This window comes from Prunus mume, linkage group LG4 (assembly GCF_029339155.1).
Source record: "Prunus mume cultivar Tortuosa linkage group LG4, ASM2933915v1, whole genome shotgun sequence".
Lineage (NCBI taxonomy): Eukaryota > Viridiplantae > Streptophyta > Magnoliopsida > Rosales > Rosaceae > Prunus > Prunus mume.
In genome coordinates, this window is record NC_142701.1 from 25,075,074 (window position 1) to 25,099,055 (window position 23,982).

At 36.9% G+C, this 23,982-nt stretch overlaps 3 protein-coding genes and 1 long non-coding RNA gene across 4 annotated transcripts; 2 read left to right on the plus strand and 2 right to left on the minus strand.

The window, feature by feature from the left end:
• The first annotated feature begins 1,626 nt into the window (after positions 1–1,626).
• LOC103328929 (anaphase-promoting complex subunit) lies at positions 1,627–9,673 on the plus strand. The gene is made up of 20 exons (XM_008231350.2): positions 1,627–2,041; positions 2,129–2,288; positions 2,382–2,503; positions 2,675–2,924; positions 3,491–3,668; positions 3,763–3,841; positions 3,941–4,026; positions 4,426–4,555; positions 4,671–4,703; positions 4,906–5,154; positions 5,374–5,451; positions 5,566–5,825; positions 6,545–6,604; positions 6,730–6,797; positions 7,636–7,741; positions 7,828–7,969; positions 8,075–8,173; positions 8,618–8,882; positions 9,087–9,154; positions 9,291–9,673. The coding sequence occupies exons 1-20, from the start codon at positions 1,871–1,873 to the stop codon at positions 9,450–9,452; spliced, it is 2,766 nt and encodes a 921-aa protein (XP_008229572.2). The 5' UTR covers positions 1,627–1,870; the 3' UTR covers positions 9,453–9,673.
• Positions 9,674–10,177: 504 nt separating this feature from the next.
• On the minus strand, positions 10,178–12,102 carry LOC148918273 (uncharacterized). The gene is made up of 2 exons (XR_016126066.1): positions 11,973–12,102; positions 10,178–11,268 (listed from the first exon to the last, which is right to left on the minus strand). It is a non-coding gene; the product is annotated as an uncharacterized LOC148918273 (long non-coding RNA).
• Positions 12,103–12,781: 679 nt separating this feature from the next.
• PDS1 (4-hydroxyphenylpyruvate dioxygenase) lies at positions 12,782–14,940 on the plus strand. The gene is made up of 2 exons (XM_008231349.3): positions 12,782–14,292; positions 14,472–14,940. The coding sequence occupies exons 1-2, from the start codon at positions 12,950–12,952 to the stop codon at positions 14,656–14,658; spliced, it is 1,530 nt and encodes a 509-aa protein (XP_008229571.2). The 5' UTR covers positions 12,782–12,949; the 3' UTR covers positions 14,659–14,940.
• Positions 14,941–15,691: 751 nt separating this feature from the next.
• Positions 15,692–17,602, minus strand: LOC103328927 (GDSL-like Lipase/Acylhydrolase superfamily protein). The gene is made up of 3 exons (XM_008231348.3): positions 16,940–17,602; positions 16,328–16,817; positions 15,692–15,947 (listed from the first exon to the last, which is right to left on the minus strand). The coding sequence occupies exons 1-3, from the start codon at positions 17,303–17,305 to the stop codon at positions 15,754–15,756; spliced, it is 1,050 nt and encodes a 349-aa protein (XP_008229570.2). The 5' UTR covers positions 17,306–17,602; the 3' UTR covers positions 15,692–15,753.
• Between the last annotated feature and the right edge of the window lie 6,380 nt (positions 17,603–23,982).

Genomic DNA, 23,982 nt, shown 5'->3' on the forward strand with positions numbered 1-23,982 from the left:
TAGAAATTAAATTCCTGATTTTGGAAGAATTCAATTCTTGAGTGGGAGGTGGTATTCAAATTCCTGGAGAACTAACCTATTAAGAATTCACCTTTTTTACCCATTATATCCTCACACAATTTTCAAAATTATAAATTTTCCATCTACTTTAACCCAGCAACGAAGACATTTCAGTAACTAGTACCACTCCTACCCAATTCCATATGTTTTAAGTAAACAATTTCAATAGGAATTTGAGATCGAACTCTTCTCAATCCATAAGGTTTTTTTTGTTGTTGAGAAAAGATGGTATTTCATTCAACCGAAAGGAACATTACATGGTAAGAACTAGCATGTTAAAGGCGGCCTTGTTAAAACCTTCCCCAAAAAAACAAAACTCTGGGGTAGGAAAAAGGACCACCAATGCTATTGACTAAACAGAAGAGTTAAAACAACTTATATGAAACAAATCAACTTAAACCCCAACCACAAAACCTTAAAACAACATCCCATAACTATTTAGGTACTATCAAAGAAGTCCTTTTATGATATAGAAAAAGCATCATAGTTCTTCGTAAAGAGTCAAAAACATACTATGGGTATCAGAATAGATCCAACCAATCACCCCAACCACAAAACAATTGAAACAGATCCTATCACTACGCAAGTACTGTCAAAGAAAGTCTTCTATAATCTAAAGAAAGTATCATAGTTCTTCGTACAGAGTCAAAAATGTATTGTGAGCATCATAACAGATCCAACCAAACACCAACCGCCACCTCCAATTTTCTTGATCTAGAGCCCCAACTGACAAGAAAGGGAGACCAAGATTGGCCTCTTAGACTGAAGAAAATTATGAAGAAAGATCTTCATAATAGGAACGTTTATCGGTTGCCAAGGCCACGAACATTCCATAGGAGAATTATTAGGGAGACCTAAGAGACCCCTCGAGGCTAGTCTCCTCTGCCTTATCAACAAAATCCTCAATACGAAAACTACGCTTACTAGAAAAATCCATGCCACTAACAATTAAATGCCCAACACCAGTTTTTCGAAAGCATCTGATTCCCGTTTGGTGCCACATACTTGTCATCCCTTTTAGCATAAGAGGCAGTGGTCACCTCCATAGCGTTAAGATGGAGACCCTCACTAGTGACTGGCTCTTTGGGAACCCAGAAAGGAAGTCGACACGGCTACCCCACAGAGAACAAAAGAGCAAAATAAAATAAAAATGGTAGTACCCAATACACCAAAAAGAACCAAAAGAGACAATCAAAGAAGACTAAGAGAAACGACGTAGAAAATGAGTAAAGAAAACTGGAGGAACTCTAACCCTAGCCGTCAAGGCTCTCCTCGTATGAACGAAAGAGTGGCCCCCTCAATCCATATGATTTAGTAAACAATTTCAATTGGATTTCAGAATTTAATTCTCCTCAATCCAACTCCTCCTCAATTCAATTCATCATCAATTCAATTTTCATAATCCAATTACAAATTAGTAAACATGCCATAAATGTAGAGACTCGGGATCCATAATTATGATACACTTTGCATTAAAGTGATGAGAAAAAATGCTCCCATTTTCCTTTAACTTCTTTCCATTTTGCCACATAAATAAATATAATTTTTTTTTTTATCAAATCACACAAATCAATAAAGAGATAAAAATGGTTCTCTTCCTCTAGAGAGGAGAGCAGAAAAGAACACCAAAACTTCCCGGTTCTTTTTTAAAATACCCATTTTCGTCTCCAAAAACCCCTGCAAAACCTCAATCCCTAGAAACACTCTCACTTCGACTCTGAGGTAAGAGCTCTGGCTACGATCCTCAATCCACAACCAGAAAAGTAGAAGACAGAGTGAGAGTGAAACTGCGGGAGGCGAGTCATTTCGAATGGCCGGGATAGTGAAACCGCCGGGGGCTTTCGCAGTGACGCCACACAAAGTCTCAGTCTGCATATTGCTTCAGGTCTACGCGCCGCCCGCTCAAATCTCAGTCCCCTTCCCTTTCTCCACCGTCAATCAGCACAACCGCCTTGGCCTCTTCTTGTTGTCTCTCACTAAGGTACTTTCAAGTTTTCCCTCTTCTCCCTAATTAAAGCTTCAATCTTTGGACAACCCATGTAATTCAGTTGCTATTTGCTTTTGGCAGTCTTATGATGATATTTTTGAGCCCAAATTGGATGAGCTTATACATCAATTGAGGGGGATTGGGGGCTTATTGAACTATTGGTTAACCGACCATTTAACCAGTAAGCTGTTGGCTCTGTCTTCGCCGGATGATTTGTTTAACTTCTTTAGTGATATGCGAGGTCAGTTCATCTTAAATTACCATTTTTTGTTGTTGCTGATGTGGTGTTGTACTTGCTTGCTGATACTAAATCCGTTTTGATATTTTTCTTTAGGAATCCTTGGCGGTCCCGAAGCAGGTGTTCTGGAAGATGACCAAGTCATTTTGGATCCAAATAGTCACCTGGGGATGTTTCTTCGTCGTTGCATACTTGCGTTTAATCTTTTATCCTTTGAGGTATTGTTAGTTTTTTTTTTCCTTTCTAAAAATCCATTTAATTTGTTTTTCAGTTCCATCTATATTCCATGGGGAAATGAGTGTTGTGTTGTGTTTGTTATTGTTAGTTTTTATGGTAATGAAAGCTTTTACAGGGAACTAGTGTTTCATATAATTTTAATATTAATGCAGGGTGCATGCCATCTTTTGACAAGTATAGGGATGTACTGTAAAGAAGCTATCTCAAGTTGTCCTCCGTATGAGGCACCTCACTTAGATGATTCTAGTAATGATTTAGAAACACCTCCGGAATATGAAAACATGGAACTGGAGAATCTTGTTTTCGAGAAAGTCACTGAAGAAATCGAAGCAAGGGAAAGAGCTGGTGGAAGAGTTTCTTTTCATCTTCATGCACCCCAAGCACTTGTTGGATTGGTTGAAGGTATACAAAGCATCATTCTCGTGAAGCATGTAGAGATGCTATGACATCATAGAGGTCTTTGTGCTTGACAACAATGGTCTTCAAAACCTACTGCATAAAGTTATTTCTGAATCAAATAGGACACTCCTGATATGGGATAGAGTTATGAATAGTTGAAGCCACTTGATATCTTCATTGAAACTTGTGAAGTTTGTCAATAGTATTACTTAAACTCCAGATCAGTCAACATTCCGTACTAAAATCTAACACAATCTTGATTTCATTGTCACTGGCATTCTGGAGTCAACAAATAAGTTCAAAAGCCATCTAGAGCACTTTAAATTCAGGCAACATCATGATCATTATATTTATATAAATTATTTCTTTTACTCTATCTGATTCAAACGTCCAAATATCTGTGGTTTTGAAACAAAACCTGGCATGCAAGGGATAAAGACAAAGAATTTCATTTGTTATGCTCACTATTTTTGTATTCCTTCATTGATGGGTTTGCTCTAAAATATTGTGTGTTCAAATTTCAATGCAATGTCAATCATAATCATGCATAATATAAACTAAACATGCAGATATTGAGGTCCCTGGTGACCCAGAATTCAAACATGGTGGCAAACTTAGAGAAGCTTGTCATTATGCACATCCTACAAGCAATACATTAAGAGATCTTGATCCCAGTGGTGGCATATTCCTACGAACTAACTGGCAGATACAAGGATTTCTGCAGGAGCAAGCTGATGCACTTGAAAAGTAAGTGATGCATATATCTGTGAAAATTTTGGTTTTCCTATTTGTTTTATGTTCATTAGGTTGTACTGAATCTTAATTAATATTCGTTTGGAAGACAGGGGAGCTCTTTCTCTTTAAATGATTTTGAACTTATGCTAAGGCAGCTTCAAAAACTGGCACCTGAGCTACATCGCGTTAGTAACTCGCATGAATTTTTTTCCTGTTTGGTAATTTGTGTTGTAGTTGCACTTAGAGTATGTTTCTTTTGTCATTTTTGCTGAATTTTGATGCAGGTTCACTTCTTGCGTTACTTGAATGGTTTGTATCATGATGATTGTATTGCTGCTTTGGAGAATGTTCACCGCTATTTTGATTACAGGTATGTCAGAACTTAGCTCTGTATCTAGTTTGATAATTACTTGATCAAGTGCTGTTGCAGATGTTTCTTTCATTTGGTAACCTAATACATTGAATGTAAATTGGAAATGGTGAGCCATTGCTGTTCTTGGTGATGCTCCTATTAAAGGAGATAATTATTATGACTGGATCTATCACTTATCTTCATGGCTTTTCATGCATGTCCAATGGCATGCTCCTAGTCTTGGTTGTCTCAATGAAAGTTAAGTTTGACATTATTTGTTGGCTTAGGTTAAGCCTTTAAATGATGGCTTTCAAGCTGCAACTTTATGTTAGTTGGTCACCATTTGTGTCCACCATTTGGTCTCTTTTAAATGTATTAAAAACAAATGAACTAATCCAATAAACATTGGCACAAAAGTGCAGGGATTGAAGGATTTGATTTTGTTCCTCCTGCATCTGGTTGCAATACCTTTGGAAGATATGAAATTGCCTTGCTTTGTTTGGGAATGATGCATTTCCATTTTGGGCACCCGAAACAAGCTTTGGAGGTGAGCACGAGGAGGGGGCCTAAAGAACTCATTTTCCTACTCTCCTTTAGTTATGAAGCATTCTGTCATTATATTTCCCTGTGTTTAATAATTTTCTGCTTATTACAATCTTCAGGTTTTGACTGAAGCAGTACATTTTTCTCAACTGGTAATTTTCTTAGTTTATGTAGTCATTCTTATCTTAAATCACTCGTATGTCATCATGTCAGTAGTTATATTGTGTCTGACTTTGGGTTTTCTATAGCCATTTGGATTATATACATGCATCTCAGTTTAAAAAGCAGCATGATATTATTCTTCCTTCACGGATATGTTGTCTACGAGGGCCTTATGATTTTCAACTTGTGCAGCAAAGTAATGACACATGTCTTGCTTACACCTTAGCAGCTATCTGCAATTTGTTGTCCGAAACTGGTATATCTAGTACAACTGGAATACTGGGCTCGTCATATTCACCTTTGACCAGAATAGGCATTTCACTGTCTGTCCAGCAACAACTATTTGTTCTCTTGAGAGGGTCTCTGAAGAGGGCAGAAAATTTGAAGTTAAAGCGTTTAGTGGCGTCCAATCATCTTGCGATGGCTAAATTTGATTTAACGGTGAGCATGGCATTGCGATGTATTTTTATGGAAACCTGTAGTGTCATGAATATGTTTTGGTTTGCTAAACTAGATGTGGCATGAATTATTGTTTTCTCTTATATATTCATGGTGGATTGCTATCCTTGTTGCAGTACAGTTTCTTTTGTGAAATAAAATTTCATCTTTTCATTTAAAAAAAGAAAGAAGCAAATTGTAATTTTGTATCATCATTTGCAGCATGTGCAAAGGCCTCTAGTTTCATTTGGTCCCAAGGCTTCAATAAAGCTTAGAACAAGTCCAATTAATGTTTGCAAGGTAATGTGGACTCTTTGAAGATATTCCAATGGTCTTCGATTATCTAACATGTTAAATTGTTCAATTTCCTAACATTTCTCCCCTGTCCCCCTCTATTACATATAATTCTTGCAGGAACTTAGATTGAGTTCTCAATTGATTAGTGAGTTTGGGTCCGAAACTTCTTCAATGACAACTGATGGTGCTTTTAGTACTGCATGGCTTAAGAATTTACAGAAGCCAATGGATTCACAAGTCTTGTCACAAGAAAGTGGATCAGGAAGCAATAATGCTTTCCAGTTCTGTGCACAACCAAGTTCTGTTCCTGCATCTGTGTTGCAATTAGTAGGCTCTTCATACTTACTTCGTGCCACTGCATGGGAAATATATGGCAGGTGATCTTTAGTAAAGACCTGTATTAGTTTACTTTTGTTTCTTTTCTTTTCTTTTCTTTTTTAATGCTGATTTAACTTCTACAGTTGACCGTATCACTATATCCTATTGGAATAGTGTTCTTCAAGCCTTATAGTGACTACATTTCGAGTTACCTTGTCATCTGAGATTGTGAAGTTGATTGAGTGTGATGCGCCTTTCATTCTTTTATTTTTATTTCTTTTCTAATCAAAATGAAAACTGCAAATTTGTTAAGAGTATTAAATAACAGTTATGACACTTCCTAACAACGTAAGGTTTTAGGAATAGTCGTAAACAAACAAAATTTAACATAATACCAAAGAGACCCTGAATTCAAATCCTTGCATCTACAACCTCACAATTTATACGGAATTTCCTATGTTGGGCTCTCTTGTGCTTTGGGGGTGGTGGTCCACAAGTGAGGGAGAGACTTAGAGAATAAGATAATTTTTATTCAACATCCTAGTAGCTTAAGCTTTCAGGGAATAGTGGTAACCACCAACATTTAACATAAATAATAAGTGTCGTATAGATTCCCTGCTGAGAAAAAAGTAGCTACGACATGAATAGATTTATCTTTTCAGTATTCTAGAATTCTTGATTTCATTCTAAAGACTAGTTTTATATACTTTTAATTCATACTACTTGGACTATGATGCCTTGCTTGTTTTAATACCTTTTTCTTTTTGCATGTCATCAGTTCCTCTCTTGCTAGATTTAATGCACTTGTTCATGCAACTTGTTTTCCTGATGTTTCAAGGTAATTTCTAGCTGAAAGTATCTCAAGATTTGCATATCTTGTTTCTATTCCTTTCCTATAATATAACCTTCTTTCCATTTAAATGTTATATAACTTGAACCTGACTACTTCTTGGATGTCTTCAGTTCATCTGACACAGCATTAGCATATTTGAAGCTTATCCAACATCTAGCAGTTTTTAAAGGGTACAAAGGTTAGATGAAATACTTGAGTACCTTTCCAGTAGTCTTTATTTAAAATTTAGTGATTGTGATAGTGTTCAGCTAATCACATGTTCTTGACCTAAAATTGTATGTTATATATATATATATATATATATTTCATAGTCTTGGTCCATATCAAATAGTGCCCTATATCAAGAAAAGTTCAACTATCATAAAAAGAGTGATGCATCTATAACATCACATAGAGTTTCACGCTTGCACACAATAGCATTTGGGGAACTATATAAAATATAATGCCAAAAAAAAAGGCATCCACTGATGGACCTCTTATCCATCTTTTTCGCCTTAATAAAATCTTTTGGTTCCTGGAAAATTGTATTTTACATAGTTGGGGTTATACTTGTAGACAAAATGAGGCAAAAGATTAACACCCTGGAAAATGCTTGGTGTTCTTGATTCTCCAAGCAGCCATTTTGCTTCTGAACATAAAACTCTTTGGTATTCTTGTTAACATTTTGAATCAATCTGTTTAGGTAGGGGTGTTTAGTTTGTGCGGAGAAAAGGAACCATTTTATAGTTTGTGGTCCTTGTTATTGGACTTCAAAGTCTTTTTCTGTAAGTCATATTGTTAATAAATGTGTCATTTATATGTAAGACCTATATTCCCTTTACTTTTTCTTTGGTAGAAGCACTATATTGCGTTTACTATTTAAAGAACTCTTGTAAACAAAAAGAATTATATTTTTTCTAGTTGCCATTTTCTTTTATGGTATGAGTACTCTCTCTCTCTCTCTCACGCACATAAACACATGCACGAATGCTGTTCATCCTTGATGACTTGTTTTTTTTTTTTTTCTCTTTGTTTAGAGGCATTTGCTGCTCTTAAAATAGCTGCAGAGAAGTTTTTATCTGTCTCAAAATCACGAATCTTGTTACTAAAACTTCAGCTCCTCCATGAGCGTGCTCTACATAGGTAAGTTTACCAGGTACAATATTTCGTGAATATCTTGATTCATATACAGTACATTTTATGTCATGACCTTGCCAAATATTATTTAGAGGACATTTGAAGCTTGCCCAACAAGTATGTGATGAGCTTGGAGTCCTGGCATCATCTGTCACTGGTGTGGATATGGAATTGAAGACGGAAGCAAGCCTTCGAAATGCTCGGACTTTGCTTGCGGCAAATCAGTTCAGTGAGGTTTGATATTTTCAATACATTGAACTTCCTACCCTGGGACTAGACTCCATCTTCTAATTGTGTGGCATGCTTTTTCCTTAGCTATTTTGACATATTTCATTGCAGGCAGCAGCTGTAGCACACTCACTCTTTTGCATGTGTTACAAATTCAATATGCAAGTTGAAAATGCCAGTGTTCTTCTATTGCTAGCTGAAATCCACAAGGTACAATTTACATTTTATGCACAATGTGGTTGGAGGGTCAGATATACTAGAAATTCATTTCCCAATGGTCAGCTTTTTAGAAATTGTGGAAGAAAGTTCTTATTTATGGCTGAACGTGCCAGCCCCCCTTGCACTTACCAAAAAGGAAAAGGAAAAAGAAGATATAGAAGGGGTTGGGGGGAGGCAACCATGGTCCATATTAATATGTCCAGGAAATCTGATGTGCTGGTATAAGTTGTTTCTTATATTTTAGTATCTTCTAGATTGTATATCTGTATAATCCAATGATGAAGAAATGACACATTTTCCACTTTAGTTGTTTGAATTTGAAGTTTCTTGGCACCCTGTCTTCTTTGCTACGTATACATGTCTGTTTCTCTATTTGTATATTTAGCCTTCTACAAATTCTGCAAAGGTAAAAGTTGTTTTATTTATTTTTGTCAGAAATCAGGCAATGCTGTTTTAGGTCTTCCGTACGCATTGGCAAGCCTCTCATTTTGCCAGTCATTTAACTTGGACCTTCTTAAAGCATCGGCCACACTCACGCTAGCCGAGTTGTGGCTATCACTTGGATCAAATCATGCAAAAAGGGCCTTAAGCCTTGTGCATGGGGCCTTTCCTATGATTCTTGGTCAAGGGGGTTTGGAGCTCCGTTCTCGGGCCTTCATTGTAGAAGCAAAATGCTATCTATCTGATCCAAGCTTTTCCGGTAAGTCAACCATAAGCAATTTTGTCAACAAACTCCAAATTTTGCCCCATCTTCTTTAGCTATCATGCATATACCCATTCCCTCTTAACATGTTTCATTGTCGGTTAATCTTTTCTGTGTTGCTATCATCTAATTATATTTGGCTTTATTTCATTTGAAGTCCTAATTATTTTTCGCATTGCTGTCGTGAATTTGACTTGCCAGTTTTTGAAGATTCTGATGTTGTGCTGGATCCTCTGAGACAAGCTTCAGATGAGCTTCAATTGCTGGAGGTAAATCTACTTCTGAGCTTCAACCCTGGTACAAGGACTGTATAAAATATTAAAGTCTACTTGTGTCTGCTTTGTGCGTCTTGGAAGTGCCTTGATATCGCATTGTTTATGGGTTGAATATCCTTCTGGTGTGCAGTATCATGAATTGGCGGCGGAAGCGTTCTATTTAACGGCGATGGTCTTTGACAAACTTGGAAGACTAGAGGACAGAGAAGACGCTGCAGCTTCATTTAAGAAACACATTCTGGCTCTTGAGAATCCGCAAGATGAGGAAGATCCTCTCGCCAACATATTTTGAAGGAAATGAATAGTTGTCGTATATTGAACATGTAAAACAAGCCATTTCAAATGATTTATGCTCCGTATAGGCCACAGCTGTGTATAGATTTATTTACCCAATATGCTTTTATCCTCCTACTGAACATGTAACTTTCTCAAGGAAGGAAAAAAAACCGACTCCGGCGAAAAGCAGGTTTTTTAAGCTCAGAAATTATTGTATAATACTGCAATATTCATGCATGGTATAATCCGTCCACTGTTAAAGTACGAGTCAATGATATCCATCCACAGCCACATAGACCGGTTATAGCATGTGGATATATAGACGTGTTAGAGCATCCACAATGGGGGTGTAAAGTCACTTTTATATCCCCTTTACATCTCTGGGTGTAAATTTGGGGTGTAATGGTTCCAACCTTTATGTTGACTTTTTTTCATTTTTCTTCTCTTTTCTCGAGTAGGTCCCGCCAACAAGGGATATAAAAATAGATGTAAATATACATTTTATTTTACATTCCCATAGTGGTGATGTATATTTACATCCATTTACATCTCCTCATTGGAGACCATTCCGGTGACTCGGAGTGTATATTTAACATACACCCCTATATACACCCCTATTGTGGATGCTCTTATATCATGTGAACACGTAGATTAGTTATATCCTGTGGCCCTACACCTAGCACTACACTTTAATTAGGTGTCAAGCAAGGTTTAAAATATCGATGGTATCAAAAATATCAGTAGTCCAAAAATACGGAAATTTCAATGGAAATATCGGGATATTATTAATATACAAATTTATAAATAAACCCAATTCTAGACATGTATTTATAAAAAAATCCAAGCACTATTTAAACATAGAAACACACCCAAAATCAACTTCAAAGTCAACTTTTTGAGTGTGTTTATAAATGAGTTTTGAGTGTGTGTAATGATGGGTTTTGGGTGTGTTTATATATTTAAATAGTGCTTGGGTTTTTTTTATAATTTCAACCTCCATTTTGGGTGTTTTAGTGAAACTCCCTTATTAATATCGATAAAAATTGAATAAAAACTATAGAAATTGTAAGAAAAACTTGGAAATTTTTATTGAGACTTTGGAGGTTGTTTATTTAGTCAATTATCTATTAGTTTATCACAAAAAATTGAAAGAAAATGCATTGCATGATGGGTTTAACTTATCTAAGTTTATTATATAGTGAGCTAACAAACACTGCGTGAGTGTATATAATATGTAATAATTAATGAAAGAATATTAAACCCATCATAATCATTTATATATAATAATTTACTACAATATTTTACACTTTATACATTGCATGGTAAGATACATGAGTAACTTAGTACGATTCCTATGAAGTTCAAATTTTCACTATCTTCATCATCTCTATGTATAGAGTAAAAAAGGTGTATTCAATTAGGATTCTAGAGCGTTTAAAAAGATTTTGTTTAAGTGCCAACTTTCATAGAACTTGATGGAACTTTAGAATTTGTATAGAACTTGATAGATTTTCAGAAGACTTCTATATAATTTTTTAATAAACTTTCTTAAGATTTGTATGGCTTTTATTCCAGACTTTTATAATTTCTTTAGCTAATATGGTTCTTGTTCTTTGTAGTCGTAATGAGAAAACTCCAAATCAGCTGACTGCCAGAGGAAAAAAATGAAGTATGATAAAATGACAAGGCCCTGGAAAAAGAAAAAAGAAAAAGACCTGCTCAAGTAGGCCTCCGTCTTCTACAAAAACTTTGAGCATGTGGCCATCCTTGTTTTGTTTGCTTTGAGATCTCATCAAAGCCATGACTTTATTAACTCCTCCCTATCAATGTCTCTGTTAATAATACACGTAACAAGTTAGCTTTCTATCAGAATAAGCTACATATGAAAAGATTTTTACTTATAACTTGACCAGAGAAGATGACAGAGAATGTAAACCCACCCGTTGTTGTCAATGTATCTAATGGTGATCCAATTTCAAGAGATGTTCTGATACTTGATTTGTACCAACATGAAATAAAAAGCCAAATTCATAACATCTTTTCCTTCACAACATAAAATAAAATTATGTTTAACAAAAAGCAAAATTCATAAAAATATAGTGACAAATGTATTATAGATTTGATGTCCAAACTCTGATTGGGGTGTATGATACTTTTCTGAAAAAGAAATGATGCCACGAGTCAAACTCACGGTTGCCCGTGACATATGGTGGATTTTGGGCTTACAAAACAGCATTTAAAAGTTGTAGTTAATTTTCGGCTTTTTATTTTATTTTTTATTTTATACTGTTTATCTATATTTGTCTCAATTTTTTTGTTCGATTATAGAAAGGTTGTCAATTACTATATTTCAATTTCCTATCCAATGATTCAATGAACAATTCTTATAAAGTCGTATATAGATATTTTAGAAGAAAAACAAGCATAAACCCTAACCCCAAACTAGACCCAAATAACACAAAAAACACGATGAAGAAAAATCATGGAAAAAAAAAACCCAACGAGGTATTGATCAAAGAAAAAATAGGGAGCATACCTTCACAGATGGAGGAAGGAATTTGTTCGTCTTCTGTTGCAGAGAGAAAAGGTAGGGCGAGAGAAAAACTGATGGAATACTTGGGGTGGATGTTGGATTTGTTATGGTCTTTATTATTTATAGCTCTCCCCTTAAAACCTACAAAAATTTATCACTTAATGAAATCCTTCCAAATATATGACCTTTTGAATATACCTAGATTTAATTCAACTTTTTTTATAATCCTAATTGAATACACCCATATTTAAATGGACTTTTTAAAAGTTCATACAAGTTGGAATTAAATACATTCAGACTTGTAAAACCTCTTTTAAAGTTTGTATAAATCCAAATTGAATACACCCGGATTTTTAAAATCTTTTTAACCGCTTTATAATCCTAATTGAATACACCCCTAAGTATATTGTGAAGAGTAGCTATCAAATGATAAATCCCCAAAATAGTTGTCCATAAGCAAAATCATTTGAAGATTGAGTCTTGAATTCTTTTCATGAGCTGTTCGATTCCATCTCAAAAGGAATGGGATATGAAGGGGTTCGAATCCCCTTTGCGTGTGTGTTTTGTGTTTGTTTTTTTATTACATCGATATTTTTGATATTATAGCAATATTTTGACAAAATATTGCTGAAGTGTGAGCGAAATTATTGACATCAATATTTTCCGATATTATCGTCGATATTCTCGATATTTATATGATATGTGTATGGATACATTTCAAAATATCCACAATCTAAAAAAACGATAATATCCTCAATATTTTGTTAATATTATCGATATTTTAAACTATAGTGTAGTGTGCCAGCCAGAGTTCACCGTTATTACAGGTTTTGCAAGAGGGGATATTCTGACCGTTAAAACTTTTTGAGAGTCATAGTTTCTCCGCCACAACTCGCGTCTACGAACTTCCTTTCCAGGTCCCAAGTTGCGTCACTGAACAACCTTTCTCAGTGACAGACTCAGAACTGATCACTGTCTGGATGAAGGCCAGTCTCACACGTCTGTTCCACCATCACCCTATACAACCACCCATATCCACCCACGTGTCAAGACAATCAGATAACTCCACCCATGCCGCGTGTCAGCTCACCTTCCTCTCCAAGTCCACTGTCAGTCACTGCTATATGAACCCATCTTCACCCCCCACCACCACCACTGCTACAGCCACTACGACAGCAAGCAGCATCATGGGCCAGGAAAACGACAGCCAATTGAACCTCGTGGGCTTCTCCAACTTCGTTCGGTCCAATCCCCGGTCCGACCGGTTCAAGGTCCACCGGTTCCACCACGTCGAGTTCTGGTGCACCGACGCCACCAACTCCGCCCTCCGATTCTCGTGGGGCCTCGGCATGCCCATGGTAGCCAAATCAGACCTCTCCACAGGCAATCAAAGCCACGCCTCCTACCTCCTCCGCTCCGGCGACCTCAACTTCCTCTTCACCGCCCCGTACTCCCCCACCCTGACCCGGACCGATGATCCGACCCGGCCCAACAACTCCACCGCCTCCATCCCCACCTTCGACCACTCCGCCTCCAGGGACTTCTCCTCCCGCCACGGCCTCGGCGTCCGCGCCGTCGGCATCCAAGTCGATAACGCCGTTTCTGCCTTCACCACCAGCGTCGCCCACGGCGCCAAACCCTCCGCCCCGCCGATCCTCCTCGACAACCGCGTCACAATCGCCGAGGTCCAGCTCTACGGCGATGTTGTTCTGCGCTACGTGAGCTACTCGAACTCTAGCGACGTGTCCGACTCGAACCCGGACCTCTGGTTCCTCCCCGGATTTGAAGCCATGACGTCGTCGTTTCCTCTCGACTTCGGGCTCCGCCGTCTAGACCACGCTGTAGGCAACGTGGAGGATCTCAAATCGGCGGTGTCGTACGTGAAAGGCTTCACCGGGTTTCACGAGTTCGCCGAGTTCACGGCGGAGGACGTCGGGACGAGCGAGAGCGGACTAAACTCCGTCGTTTTGGCGAACAACGAAGAGATGGTTCTGTTTCCGATGAACGAGCCGGTATACGGGACGAAGAGGAAGAGTCAGATTCAGACCTACTTGGAACACAACGAAGGTGCTGGAGTTCAGCACCTGGCTCTGGTCAGCGAAGACATATTCAAGACGCTGAGGGAGATGAGGAGCCGGAGCGGCATCGGAGGGTTCCAATTCATGCCGTCGCCGCCGCCGACGTATTACAGGAACTTGAAGAAGAGGGCTGGGGACGTGTTGACGGACAATCAGATCAAGGAGTGTGAGGAGTTGGGGATTTTGGTGGACAGGGACGACCAGGGCACTCTGCTTCAGATTTTCACAAAGCCTGTTGGAGATAGGTAATTGATCACGGTTGCTCTGCTCTTTCTTTGTTAAAGTTGTTAATTTTGTGTCAAAGATATGGTCTTTAATTATGAGGCAATTGGGGCTTTTGAAAAATGATAGCTTTATGCTTAAAAGAATTTCCTGCTTGATCTTATGACATTGGGTTAATTGTTTCTTGTATTGAAATGGGCAGGCCAACCATATTCGTAGAGATCATTCAGAGAGTAGGGTGCATGCTCAAGGATGAGGAAGGGAAGGTTCACCAGAAGGGTGGATGTGGTGGGTTTGGGAAAGGTAACTTCTCCGAGCTCTTCAAATCCATCGAGGAATACGAAAAGACTCTCGAAGCCAGACAAATTGCAGAGCCAGCGGCTGCTTGATTCGCCTTTGTTCATGATACTGTGAAATAAGATAGTTGCTGAAGCCGGGTTCGTTCCTTGTACTCATTTTAGGGCTGGTAAGCAAGTGTCTTATTGTGTATAACAGGCTGTATGGTTGTCGCTGTTGGTGTTTTTGATCTATGCACAATGACTTCAATGTTAGTTCTAATTATATATGTCAAGTGTAATCCATCATCAACCTGTTGCACTCTGGACATGTTTGTAATAAGCAACTTCAAGGAGGAATAGAGATCGAAATATTAGTGTCTTTTGTTATTGATATTTTTTGTTTGTTGGATCTTGTAAAAGCTTGGTAAGTTTGGTTTCAAATAATTGCAAAAGGGAATTAGCTAAATCCAAATAGATGCTGGTAGCTACTGTTGATCCTTCCTTGTTAACTAATGGAGGATTGCAGTTTGTTTTTAGTGACGAAATGGTGGAAGTTTTAAGTTATGGTGAAACCGGCAGGAGGTAGCTTTGGATGTATGAGTGGTTTGGATCATATGTGAATTATCAGGAGGGGGAGGGGTTGAATGGTCGGAGCATCAGCATTCAGAGAGGAGAAGACAAGAAGTCAGGGGTAAGGAAGATTCTGAACCTTCTATATCTCAGATGTAAATATGAGCCTCAAATTTCCAGGTACAGCTTTCGCTGCTGTAGCGAAGCTGCAACGGGTTACAGCAGCAACGGGGCAACTTTAACCGATTAGTCTTTTTGACTCGTGGAAATGAGATTGGTGTAGAGATGGGGAACTAACTGCATAGAAGGATTGAAACTCCCAAAGCTAGGATGCAGAGCCGGGGTTGATTATTTTTGCTTCTTTTTGGTAAATGTTTTGCTTCGAGTCTGCAATAGCTTTATGTCTGTTCGTCGTTCATTCTATATGTTCATTGTTCACTCCAAATAATTTGGAAAGTGCCAAGATCTTCCAAACCTATGTAACATCCTCTGAGTTCCCAAGTGTAGATGACTAAGAAATAGAGAGATGAAGGGGAACCTTCAAACATCGATGTTTGGTCGTCTTTGAAATTTCATTAGCAAAGGGAGATCCCGTTGTATTTGCTTCAATGTTACGCATTACACATTACGACATCATCAAAGAAACTTTGCTAAATAAGTTTTAAGCGCATTATCTGAGATGATTTGATTGGTTTTCTCTGAAGGATGGAAGGCATCCCAAAATACATACTTATTTGCGTCTTGGCATGTAAAGGGATTATGTGGATTACATAGGAAACTCATCTCAAATCTCCCCGTGCCACAGCATCCCACTCTTGCTTCCTCCAATCCTGTCATCGAAAAGAGAACCATTTTTAAACCCAAAATGTTATTTGGACAAGCTTAAAGAACATGGAAAAACATAGAGAAATCAAATTCAAATCAGTTAAAGCAACCTAGAACCGAAAAAATTCTGTCAACGGGGTCTAGCCCAGTAGAAAAGGGCATTGACTTGCAAATCAAAGGTCTTAGTTTTGAATCCCCATGGCATCTTAGTTGTGTGTGCGTGTGAAACCCCCATTTTTATGTAGTTTACAATATCGCTTGTGCTAAAAAACTAAAACTAAAAATTTTGACGTTTTGAAATTCGACTTTCTTGTCTTTGAGGGAACCTCAGAATTAGAACTTTAAAGTCATAGAACCAACCAATCATCAAATGCTAAGAAGTTACCAAAAAGAGAAGGCCTTGTTATGATTTGCAAGAAAATGTAATAAACATCTCCATATACGGCCTCAAGCCCTGGAAGCTGCTTGTTTAGCTTTGCCACCATCCCCTTCAACTTCCGATTAAACTCCAAAGCCACATTGTTGCGTTCCTCCACACATGCATGCAGTCCCATGATATTTGTGGTCCTTTCCAATGGCAAACACCCCATTGGAGGAAGCCCTGCTAGGGAAATCCTCCGAGCCCCAAGAGCATATAGTTTCTTCACAAAATTTGCTGCAAGATTGATCAGGAAGTTCTCGTACTGCTTCACGGTGAACTGGGATTGTCGGTCCGGTAATATATAGTAGTTTTCAAGGAAGTCATTTGTTCCTATGCTAATCAAATATAAAGCCTCACTTAGTAATGTTTTTGCCTTCTTATTTCCAAGATAGGCTTTTAATTTCTTCTGGTATTCCTCGTAGTATTCTACTTCCTTCCACAGTGGAATCACACGCTGAAATTAATAAGGATATAATTGTAAACATTTTTGTAGCATAAAGAATTTGATGAGATATATAGCTTCAACTTGTTTAATTGATGTAGACTTTAGAAAATACAAGTTGATTGGTTACTTACAGCAACATCAGAAGTTTTATTATCATAGCCGGTTCCTGCAGAAGCAAAGCAAACACCAGTAGCAAAATCTGATATGTTATACATTGGATCCAAGTAGGCAGGTATGGTTGGCTTAAGGCCTAGACCATCAGAGATGAGGTCAGAAGGAATTCGGCCGTTGCAGAACCGGCCCGTGGCTTGGCCTCCCGGAAAATCTTGACCATAAGGCTGAAAGTTGCTCCTGGCAATTGTTGGAATGAAGTTGTTGTTACCTGAGTCAACGGAAGAATCTCCGAACACTATGACTGCTGGAACATTACCTCTGCATTTGGCAAATAGTGTTAGTGTTTGAACTAAGAAAATCCAAGGAATATACAAGTTTGCCATATTGTTTTGTGTCTGGTATAGGGTTCTAGCAAGCTCACAACTGGATGGAAATGATAGATTGGTGGGAGAAGGAATCTAAATACTAGTTTCAGATTTATTTATTGGAATAATGGAAAATGTGGATATATAATTGAGAAAGTTTGGTGGGGGGTTCTGCGTTTAATGGCAGTAGGAAGCTTAGCATGTACCAGCATTATGGGCTAGAAGCTTAACCAACATGGGGTTAAACACAGAGCTGCAGTAAATTCAGTGAGTTCCTGGGTTTCTGCAATCATAGAATTTTGATGAAAAGGAATGAGTAAATAGTGAATGAAACCATTAAAAAGGCAAGTCTTTATTGGCACCAAAAATGGTTGAAAAGTTTGTCAATCAGTTGAGTTGCTTGTGTGATTGTTAGTATTGATAATGCCATAAATGTAGTAGATGGAGTTTGTCAGATAATCTGCAATACTGCAACTTGCATTCAATTCTTTATGGAGTTTCTCCATTCCATTTCCTGAGAAAAGTCTTCCTGCAGTCCTTGTTACCAAAAAATCAAAAGGTGAAAAAAAAAAAAGTCCTGCAAGCCTGATAAAGTAAAGACAACATGATCTAGCAGTGCACCAAGTAAGGTACAAATACTTACAACCTTTTCTGTCAAACATAATGAAAACTCAAAACTTCCAAAATTTAGGGACACAAAATGATGTTTGAGAAGACATAGTTATGGATTACAACTTCTGATCTGGGAAACATAGTTATGGATTTGAGAAGAAACAGTGCTCTATCTTTTGATTTCAATTAATCTAATCTACAAGAAGGGGAATTCGAAATCGAGTGCAAGTAGGGCGAGTTCACTGCTCTGGCCAACTGACCTAACTTATGTCTCCAAAGCAAAGAGATCTATCAACAAAACTTTTATCTTGCATATTGTTTCTTTGAGAAGTTTATCTTGCATATTATTGGGAGAATGAAGATTGAGCACTGGATGTGACCCATAATTAAGAGGTGTTAAAGACACATTAAAAGCTTCCTAACAGAGAAACTGCTCTGGTTGGTGCTTATTTATGAGGAATGCTGATCTTGCCCCTTGAAGGACACAGTTGCTCTAATGACCCGAAAGATTAGGTTTAATAGCTGGGGCCTCAAAATTATGATTTATATGAGTCACATGTGTCGGTTAGATTCAACATTGTTGCAGCACTTTCTCCTTTCTTTCATCAGAGATGATGCTGAAGTTGATGATCTTTGTTTGTAGCTAAAAATTCCAACAAAAAAGGAAAAGATTAAGGAACCATATAGCTATCTTTGTTGCTCATCAACTTATAGTGTCATGAAATTGCAGAAACTTGATAAATGATAGAGAAGCTTCAAGCTTCAAGCTTCATGCCCTTCTATCAGACACCAGCTCCTTGATCTACCATATCGTATAAAACATGGACCCAACACTGTTTTAAAATGACCAAGGGATGACAAGAAACGTTCTAACGGAAGACTTTTTTGGGGGGGACCATAAAAAAAATTTGTATCGCCTCACTTAGCACACACCAGTACCAATGAGTGTGAAATCATTATTCAACTAGTCTCACCTCATGATGAGAGCGATAGATACATAGTTATATTTTTTTGTGAGGTAGACTCTGCAATGGAATATGGCATCTCGAAAAGAGATTTAGGCTTGAGTTGAACTGATCCTGACCCGTAAAAATTCGGACTGAACCCAGCCCAGTTTACAACTCTCTGGCCCTCAAATGAGTGAACTTAAATTCATGGCTAGTTGTGAATTGATGGGAGGGGTCAACATAAAACAAATACATCCATTTCATGAGTCACTACATTTTGATAAGCAGGTAATCCTTTTGCAGAACTTCCTTTGTTTAGTAATAAACAACTAGGTTTAATTTAGAAAAATATTCACAAAGATATTTCTTGTGTGAGCTGTGCTCTAAATACTTCAACTAATCATGAATTAATTAGTACAGTTGGTTGAATTTCCAGGCAAGCATGAAACATGAACAGGAAATCTCAAGATTAATCCAAACATCCCCATCAAAGAAAGGACTATCCATGCCTTCACAATATGAAATTTTTATAAAATAGTTTAGTTGGACTGACCAAATAACTAATATATATAATTGAAACTAAATTTTTCAAAGAATCATGCATTATAAAAATTTGACCAATCAAAATTTTTCGAATTTCGGATTATTATTCTACTTTTATTATAATTTTTTCATGCTATAAAAACCATGTATCAAGTGCAATGCAAAAAGCTCAAAACTCAAAGAAGGGTTGGAAATTAATTGAAATGGGAAGCTGCTGCTGCTCATCAGCCTATGTGAGCTTAAGCTGCAGTGAGACAATGGAGAGAGACAGGGTTAGAAAAGGTTATGTCCCAATTCTGGTGGGGAAAGAAATGGGAGACATGGAGAAGCTATGGATACCCATCAAGCTCCTCAGCCATCCAAGAACTGTTGCACTTCTCAGAAGGTCAGCCCATGAATTTGGGTTTCAACAACAAGGCTTGCTTAAGATTAAACATGATGTTCATCTTTTTAAAGGTATGATAAAGAGCATATTATCAAAATCAAAACAAATATATGTAAGTAAAATGAACATTTCTATGTAATTAATGATCACTATTCTAGCTCCATCTTGTGGAATCTCTCTCCTGGCTCCTTTTATTGTTGGGAATTTTCTCGACATTTTAACCTTCACATCTCATTAATATCTTGTTTTGATTAAATGCTCCACTATATTGTTTCCAACATTTTAACCTTTCACATCTCATTAATATCTTAGTCACGATTACGTACTAATTGGTTTTGGTTAGATACTCCAATATATTGTTTCCAACGGCATCGAAGGAATGAAGCTATGATGACATTGTGTACTTCCTTGACAAGGGTAAAATTTAATTAACATTTGTATATACATAATTGATTGTGAAAAGAAAGCTGAAGAAATAGTACTTCAGTAGTGTAAAATTATCTTTTTAGAGTGCTAATAACAGCTCCCTTTAATTCACGTGCAAAAGAATAATTATAATAATAGAAAGATCAACATCCAAACGACAACTTTTGGATTTTCAAAGTTTTGTAATCTATGATCTATGAAATGAGCTCATCTAGATCTGCATGCATGCAGCATGACTTTGTTTAAAGAAGTATATTTCTTCAAAAATAAATAAATAAAAGTCTCCTTAGAAAAATAAAAATAAAAATCTTGACTTTGAAATCTATGAAAACTAAAATAACTGGTGGTCTGGCTTTATCCCACTAATCAAAATCAGTTCAGATTTGGCCAGAAACATGCCATACAAATTGTTTGGCACGATGCAATAAGGAGCATTGGTTTATTGATATTCAAATTTCAAATCATGAAATGGTCCAGCACAGGATTAGTAGTACTTGAGCTAAAACTGAAAGCCTCAAATTGGGTAATGCCCTAAAATAAGCGCTAGAGTTTCTCTCAACGTCTGTTCTTTATTTAAGTACTGATTGTCGATATGATATTGGTAAGGTGTTCATATCATGTCATATCAATAGCAAAACGTATTCCGTCCTGATTTCCGGATTTATAAAATGTTTTAGAAAGCAGGATGGACAGTGACAAATCTATGTACATAAGTCCGTGTCACGACAATATCCCTATCTGATGTATCCTCTGCCCCAATCTTTTATAAAATGTGATCTTTCTATAGAAGGAAATTCTGGTATCCTCTGCCCCGATGTTTCATAAAATGTGATCTTTCTATGAGAGGAAATAAAATGTGTTTCACATTCTAAAGATTGGATACAGATCTCATTAGTTTGGCAACCAATCAAATGTCATACCTATATTTCTGGTAGAACACAGAACGAGGCATGTTTTTTCAATTATTTGCCATAACAAAAATCCATTCTTCTTTTTTTGGCTAGTATAGTTTATATAAATAAAGATTAGTGTGTATTAAAACTACATCGTTGTAGAAAATAATTTCTTTTAGCATTTGTTGGGAAAATGTAAATGTTTATTAGATCATATTTCTTATGTTATTGCTTCCTCTTGGCCTTGTTCTTATGTTCATACTTCGGTTTTGAATTGTTAATTTTATTTTTGGTCAAAATCTGAACTAAATCGAGCGGTGTTTTTTGGTTTAGCGGGTTTTTTTTTACCAACCATTAGTTCGTGAATATATATAGTCATATTCTATTGAGAGATCCCTCAAATAATTTTATTTCAGGGACACCCTTTAGAGCATCTCCACCATAAGGGCTAAGTCTAGGGCAAGGTCAAGCAAGGGCTGCCATTATTCACGTGAATAGTGTCACTTGTCATTTGTGGTTTCCACCCATGAGAGCTAAGTCTGGGGCAAGTCTAAGGCAAATACTATTCATTTTACTTTATTTTATATTTTTTTTATACTTAAACCATTAATTTTGATAAGCTTTTTAGATTATATTTTCGGTTGTCACGTGTTACTATTTATTATAAAATTCTCACTTAAAATTTAAGATAACATTTTTTGGATAAAATTTTCAAATAAATTTTCGGATAAAATTTTCGGTTGTCATGTGTCCATATTTATTATAAAATTCACTTTTCACTCATCATACAATTGAAATACCTACTTACTCATCATACAATTGAAATATTCTTGGTCCTCATAGTCCAACACAATGGAATACAAGGACAACTCCATCATTGGCGGAGGCGGTTCCACCGGATCACGACGTGGATGAGTATTTTCCTTCGGAGAACGTAATAGTGCCATTATTTCGACACTTTAACGCACTGGAACCGATCGAGCATTGTTCACTTGAGGAGCCATGTGTAATGGTTTTCCTCTTTTTTGTTTTCCCTTGAATAATCAATTTTTTTTTAAAAAAAAAGAAATTGGAAATGCAAGAAATATATATTTAAAAAAATGACATTAAATTGAATAAAACGGCAAAAAAAAAATTTACCTCGTCGCCAAGATTTTGACCTCTTCAAACGTTTGTCCATGACCTTCTAGCTTCGATGAAAGAAGCCATTTGTATTTTTGCACAAATGGAATTTTGTAGTAGAAAATTTGGTGTGAAAAGTGAAAAATATTGGAATGAGATGAATTTGTATGAAAATTTGGTGTGAAAAGTGAATAATATTGTAGGTATTTATAGAAAAAATTCCATAGTTTTTTGATATTTTATTCAATTTTTTTGATATTTTATTCAATTTTTTTAAGCTAAAATTGACAGTTGGATTGGGCAAAATTTTTTGATCAGAGGTTTGGAGAAGCCACGTGGCTTATAACTATTGGGCTATGTGGGTTGGTGGGTCAGCGCTGACTTTAGTGGCTGATTTTCAAATTTTTTTACATGCGCCAACAGCGAAAAAAATTGAAAATTAGCGTAGTCAAGATGACGTCACGACGCCAAGAACTCGTGGGCTTGCCAGGATGGTGGGACCCACCATTTGCCCTAGCTCATTGTTGCGCGCTGGAGCTGGAATGGGCTGCTAGGGGGGCCTTTTGCCTAGTTTGGTGCAGTAGTGGACATGCTCTTAGGGTCTCTTATAATTTTTTTTTTCAACGGTCCAAATCATCTACTTTTCAAGTCTTCATTCATAGATCATTCTTGCAAAAAATCAAGCAAATTGAAAATCATTAAATCTAGTTGGGACTAATAAAATAAAGAGAGTTTCACTATGGAGGAAATTATCACTTTATAAATGATCATTACACACACTCAAAACCCATTTATAAACACACCCAAAAAGTTGACATCTATGTTTAAATAGTTGGGACTAAAATAAAATAAATGAACACAGTTCAAGAAAAGACTATAATAACAACCATTTAATTGAGTGATCAAATGATTTTGGATTCAAGTAATTTTTTTCAGAGATGATCTTTGATGTAATATCTAAAAACTAGATGGCTAGGATCATTGATATATGTATGATGGGTCCTACAAGGGTGTCCCTTAAATATGAGGATCCCTCAATCGCTATATATATAAATAATACAATGATAGTCTAAACTATAAGAGATATGGGGAAACACACACTGCCAAAATGCCATGACTAGTTCTTGAATATCGAGCAATCTTTCCAATATTGGCACAAAAATTCATTTAATAATCAAATCGAAATAAACATTTTAGAATAAAGGGTAATAGTATTGAATTCCACTCACAATTATTGTGCTAGCCAGTTAAAACCAAACCAAAGAAAAAGAAAAGAATTGAAATGAAACTTTACATGGTGCAGGATCGACAAGTACATGTACTCTCGTGATAGCTAAAAGCCTAAAATGACACCAAAAAGAGACCTAAAAACAAGATGAAAACATGTGCAGAATTCACATGCCCTAAACACAATGACAATGACCAGCAACCATTGAACATGCTGCTCATCCCCTTCTCTAATGCCCTTTTTTTTCCATCTGCCAATGAGCAAAAGAATTGAATGAGACCAAAAAAGCACACTCAATGGTTCATCTGAATTTGGCAAAAGTGCATGAGAGGTACACACCAAATACCAATAAAATTGTAGCCTTTTTCCTTTTAGAGCTTAGAAGATTGGGTTTTCATCGAAGATATGGTTTTTGTGCAATATGTGTCTTTTTAGGAGCCATATGTGATGTCCAAGGTAGAAGACTTTTCCAAATCCTTGTTCATTATTTGGCTTTTTTCCATCTTTCTTGGTCCCCCATATGTGTAAGAACCAATTCT

Excerpts from the sequence above, each read along its gene's own strand:
- LOC103328927 (XM_008231348.3), bottom strand. The coding sequence starts at position 17,305 with ATGGCAAACTTGTATATTCCTTGGATTTTCTTAGTTCAAACACTAACA. Across the intron at positions 16,818-16,939 it reads ATAAAACTTCTGATGTTGCT|CGTGTGATTCCACTGTGGAA; the intron begins GTAAGTAACCAA and ends TATTAATTTCAG. Across the intron at positions 15,948-16,327 it reads AACAAGGCCTTCTCTTTTTG|GATTGGAGGAAGCAAGAGTG; the intron begins GTAACTTCTTAG and ends TTTCGATGACAG.
- PDS1 (XM_008231349.3), top strand. The coding sequence starts at position 12,950 with ATGAAGGCCAGTCTCACACGTCTGTTCCACCATCACCCTATACAACCA. Across the intron at positions 14,293-14,471 it reads ACAAAGCCTGTTGGAGATAG|GCCAACCATATTCGTAGAGA; the intron begins GTAATTGATCAC and ends TGAAATGGGCAG.
- LOC103328929 (XM_008231350.2), top strand. The coding sequence starts at position 1,871 with ATGGCCGGGATAGTGAAACCGCCGGGGGCTTTCGCAGTGACGCCACAC. Across the intron at positions 2,042-2,128 it reads TCTTGTTGTCTCTCACTAAG|TCTTATGATGATATTTTTGA; the intron begins GTACTTTCAAGT and ends TGCTTTTGGCAG. Across the intron at positions 8,174-8,617 it reads TGCTAGCTGAAATCCACAAG|AAATCAGGCAATGCTGTTTT; the intron begins GTACAATTTACA and ends TATTTTTGTCAG.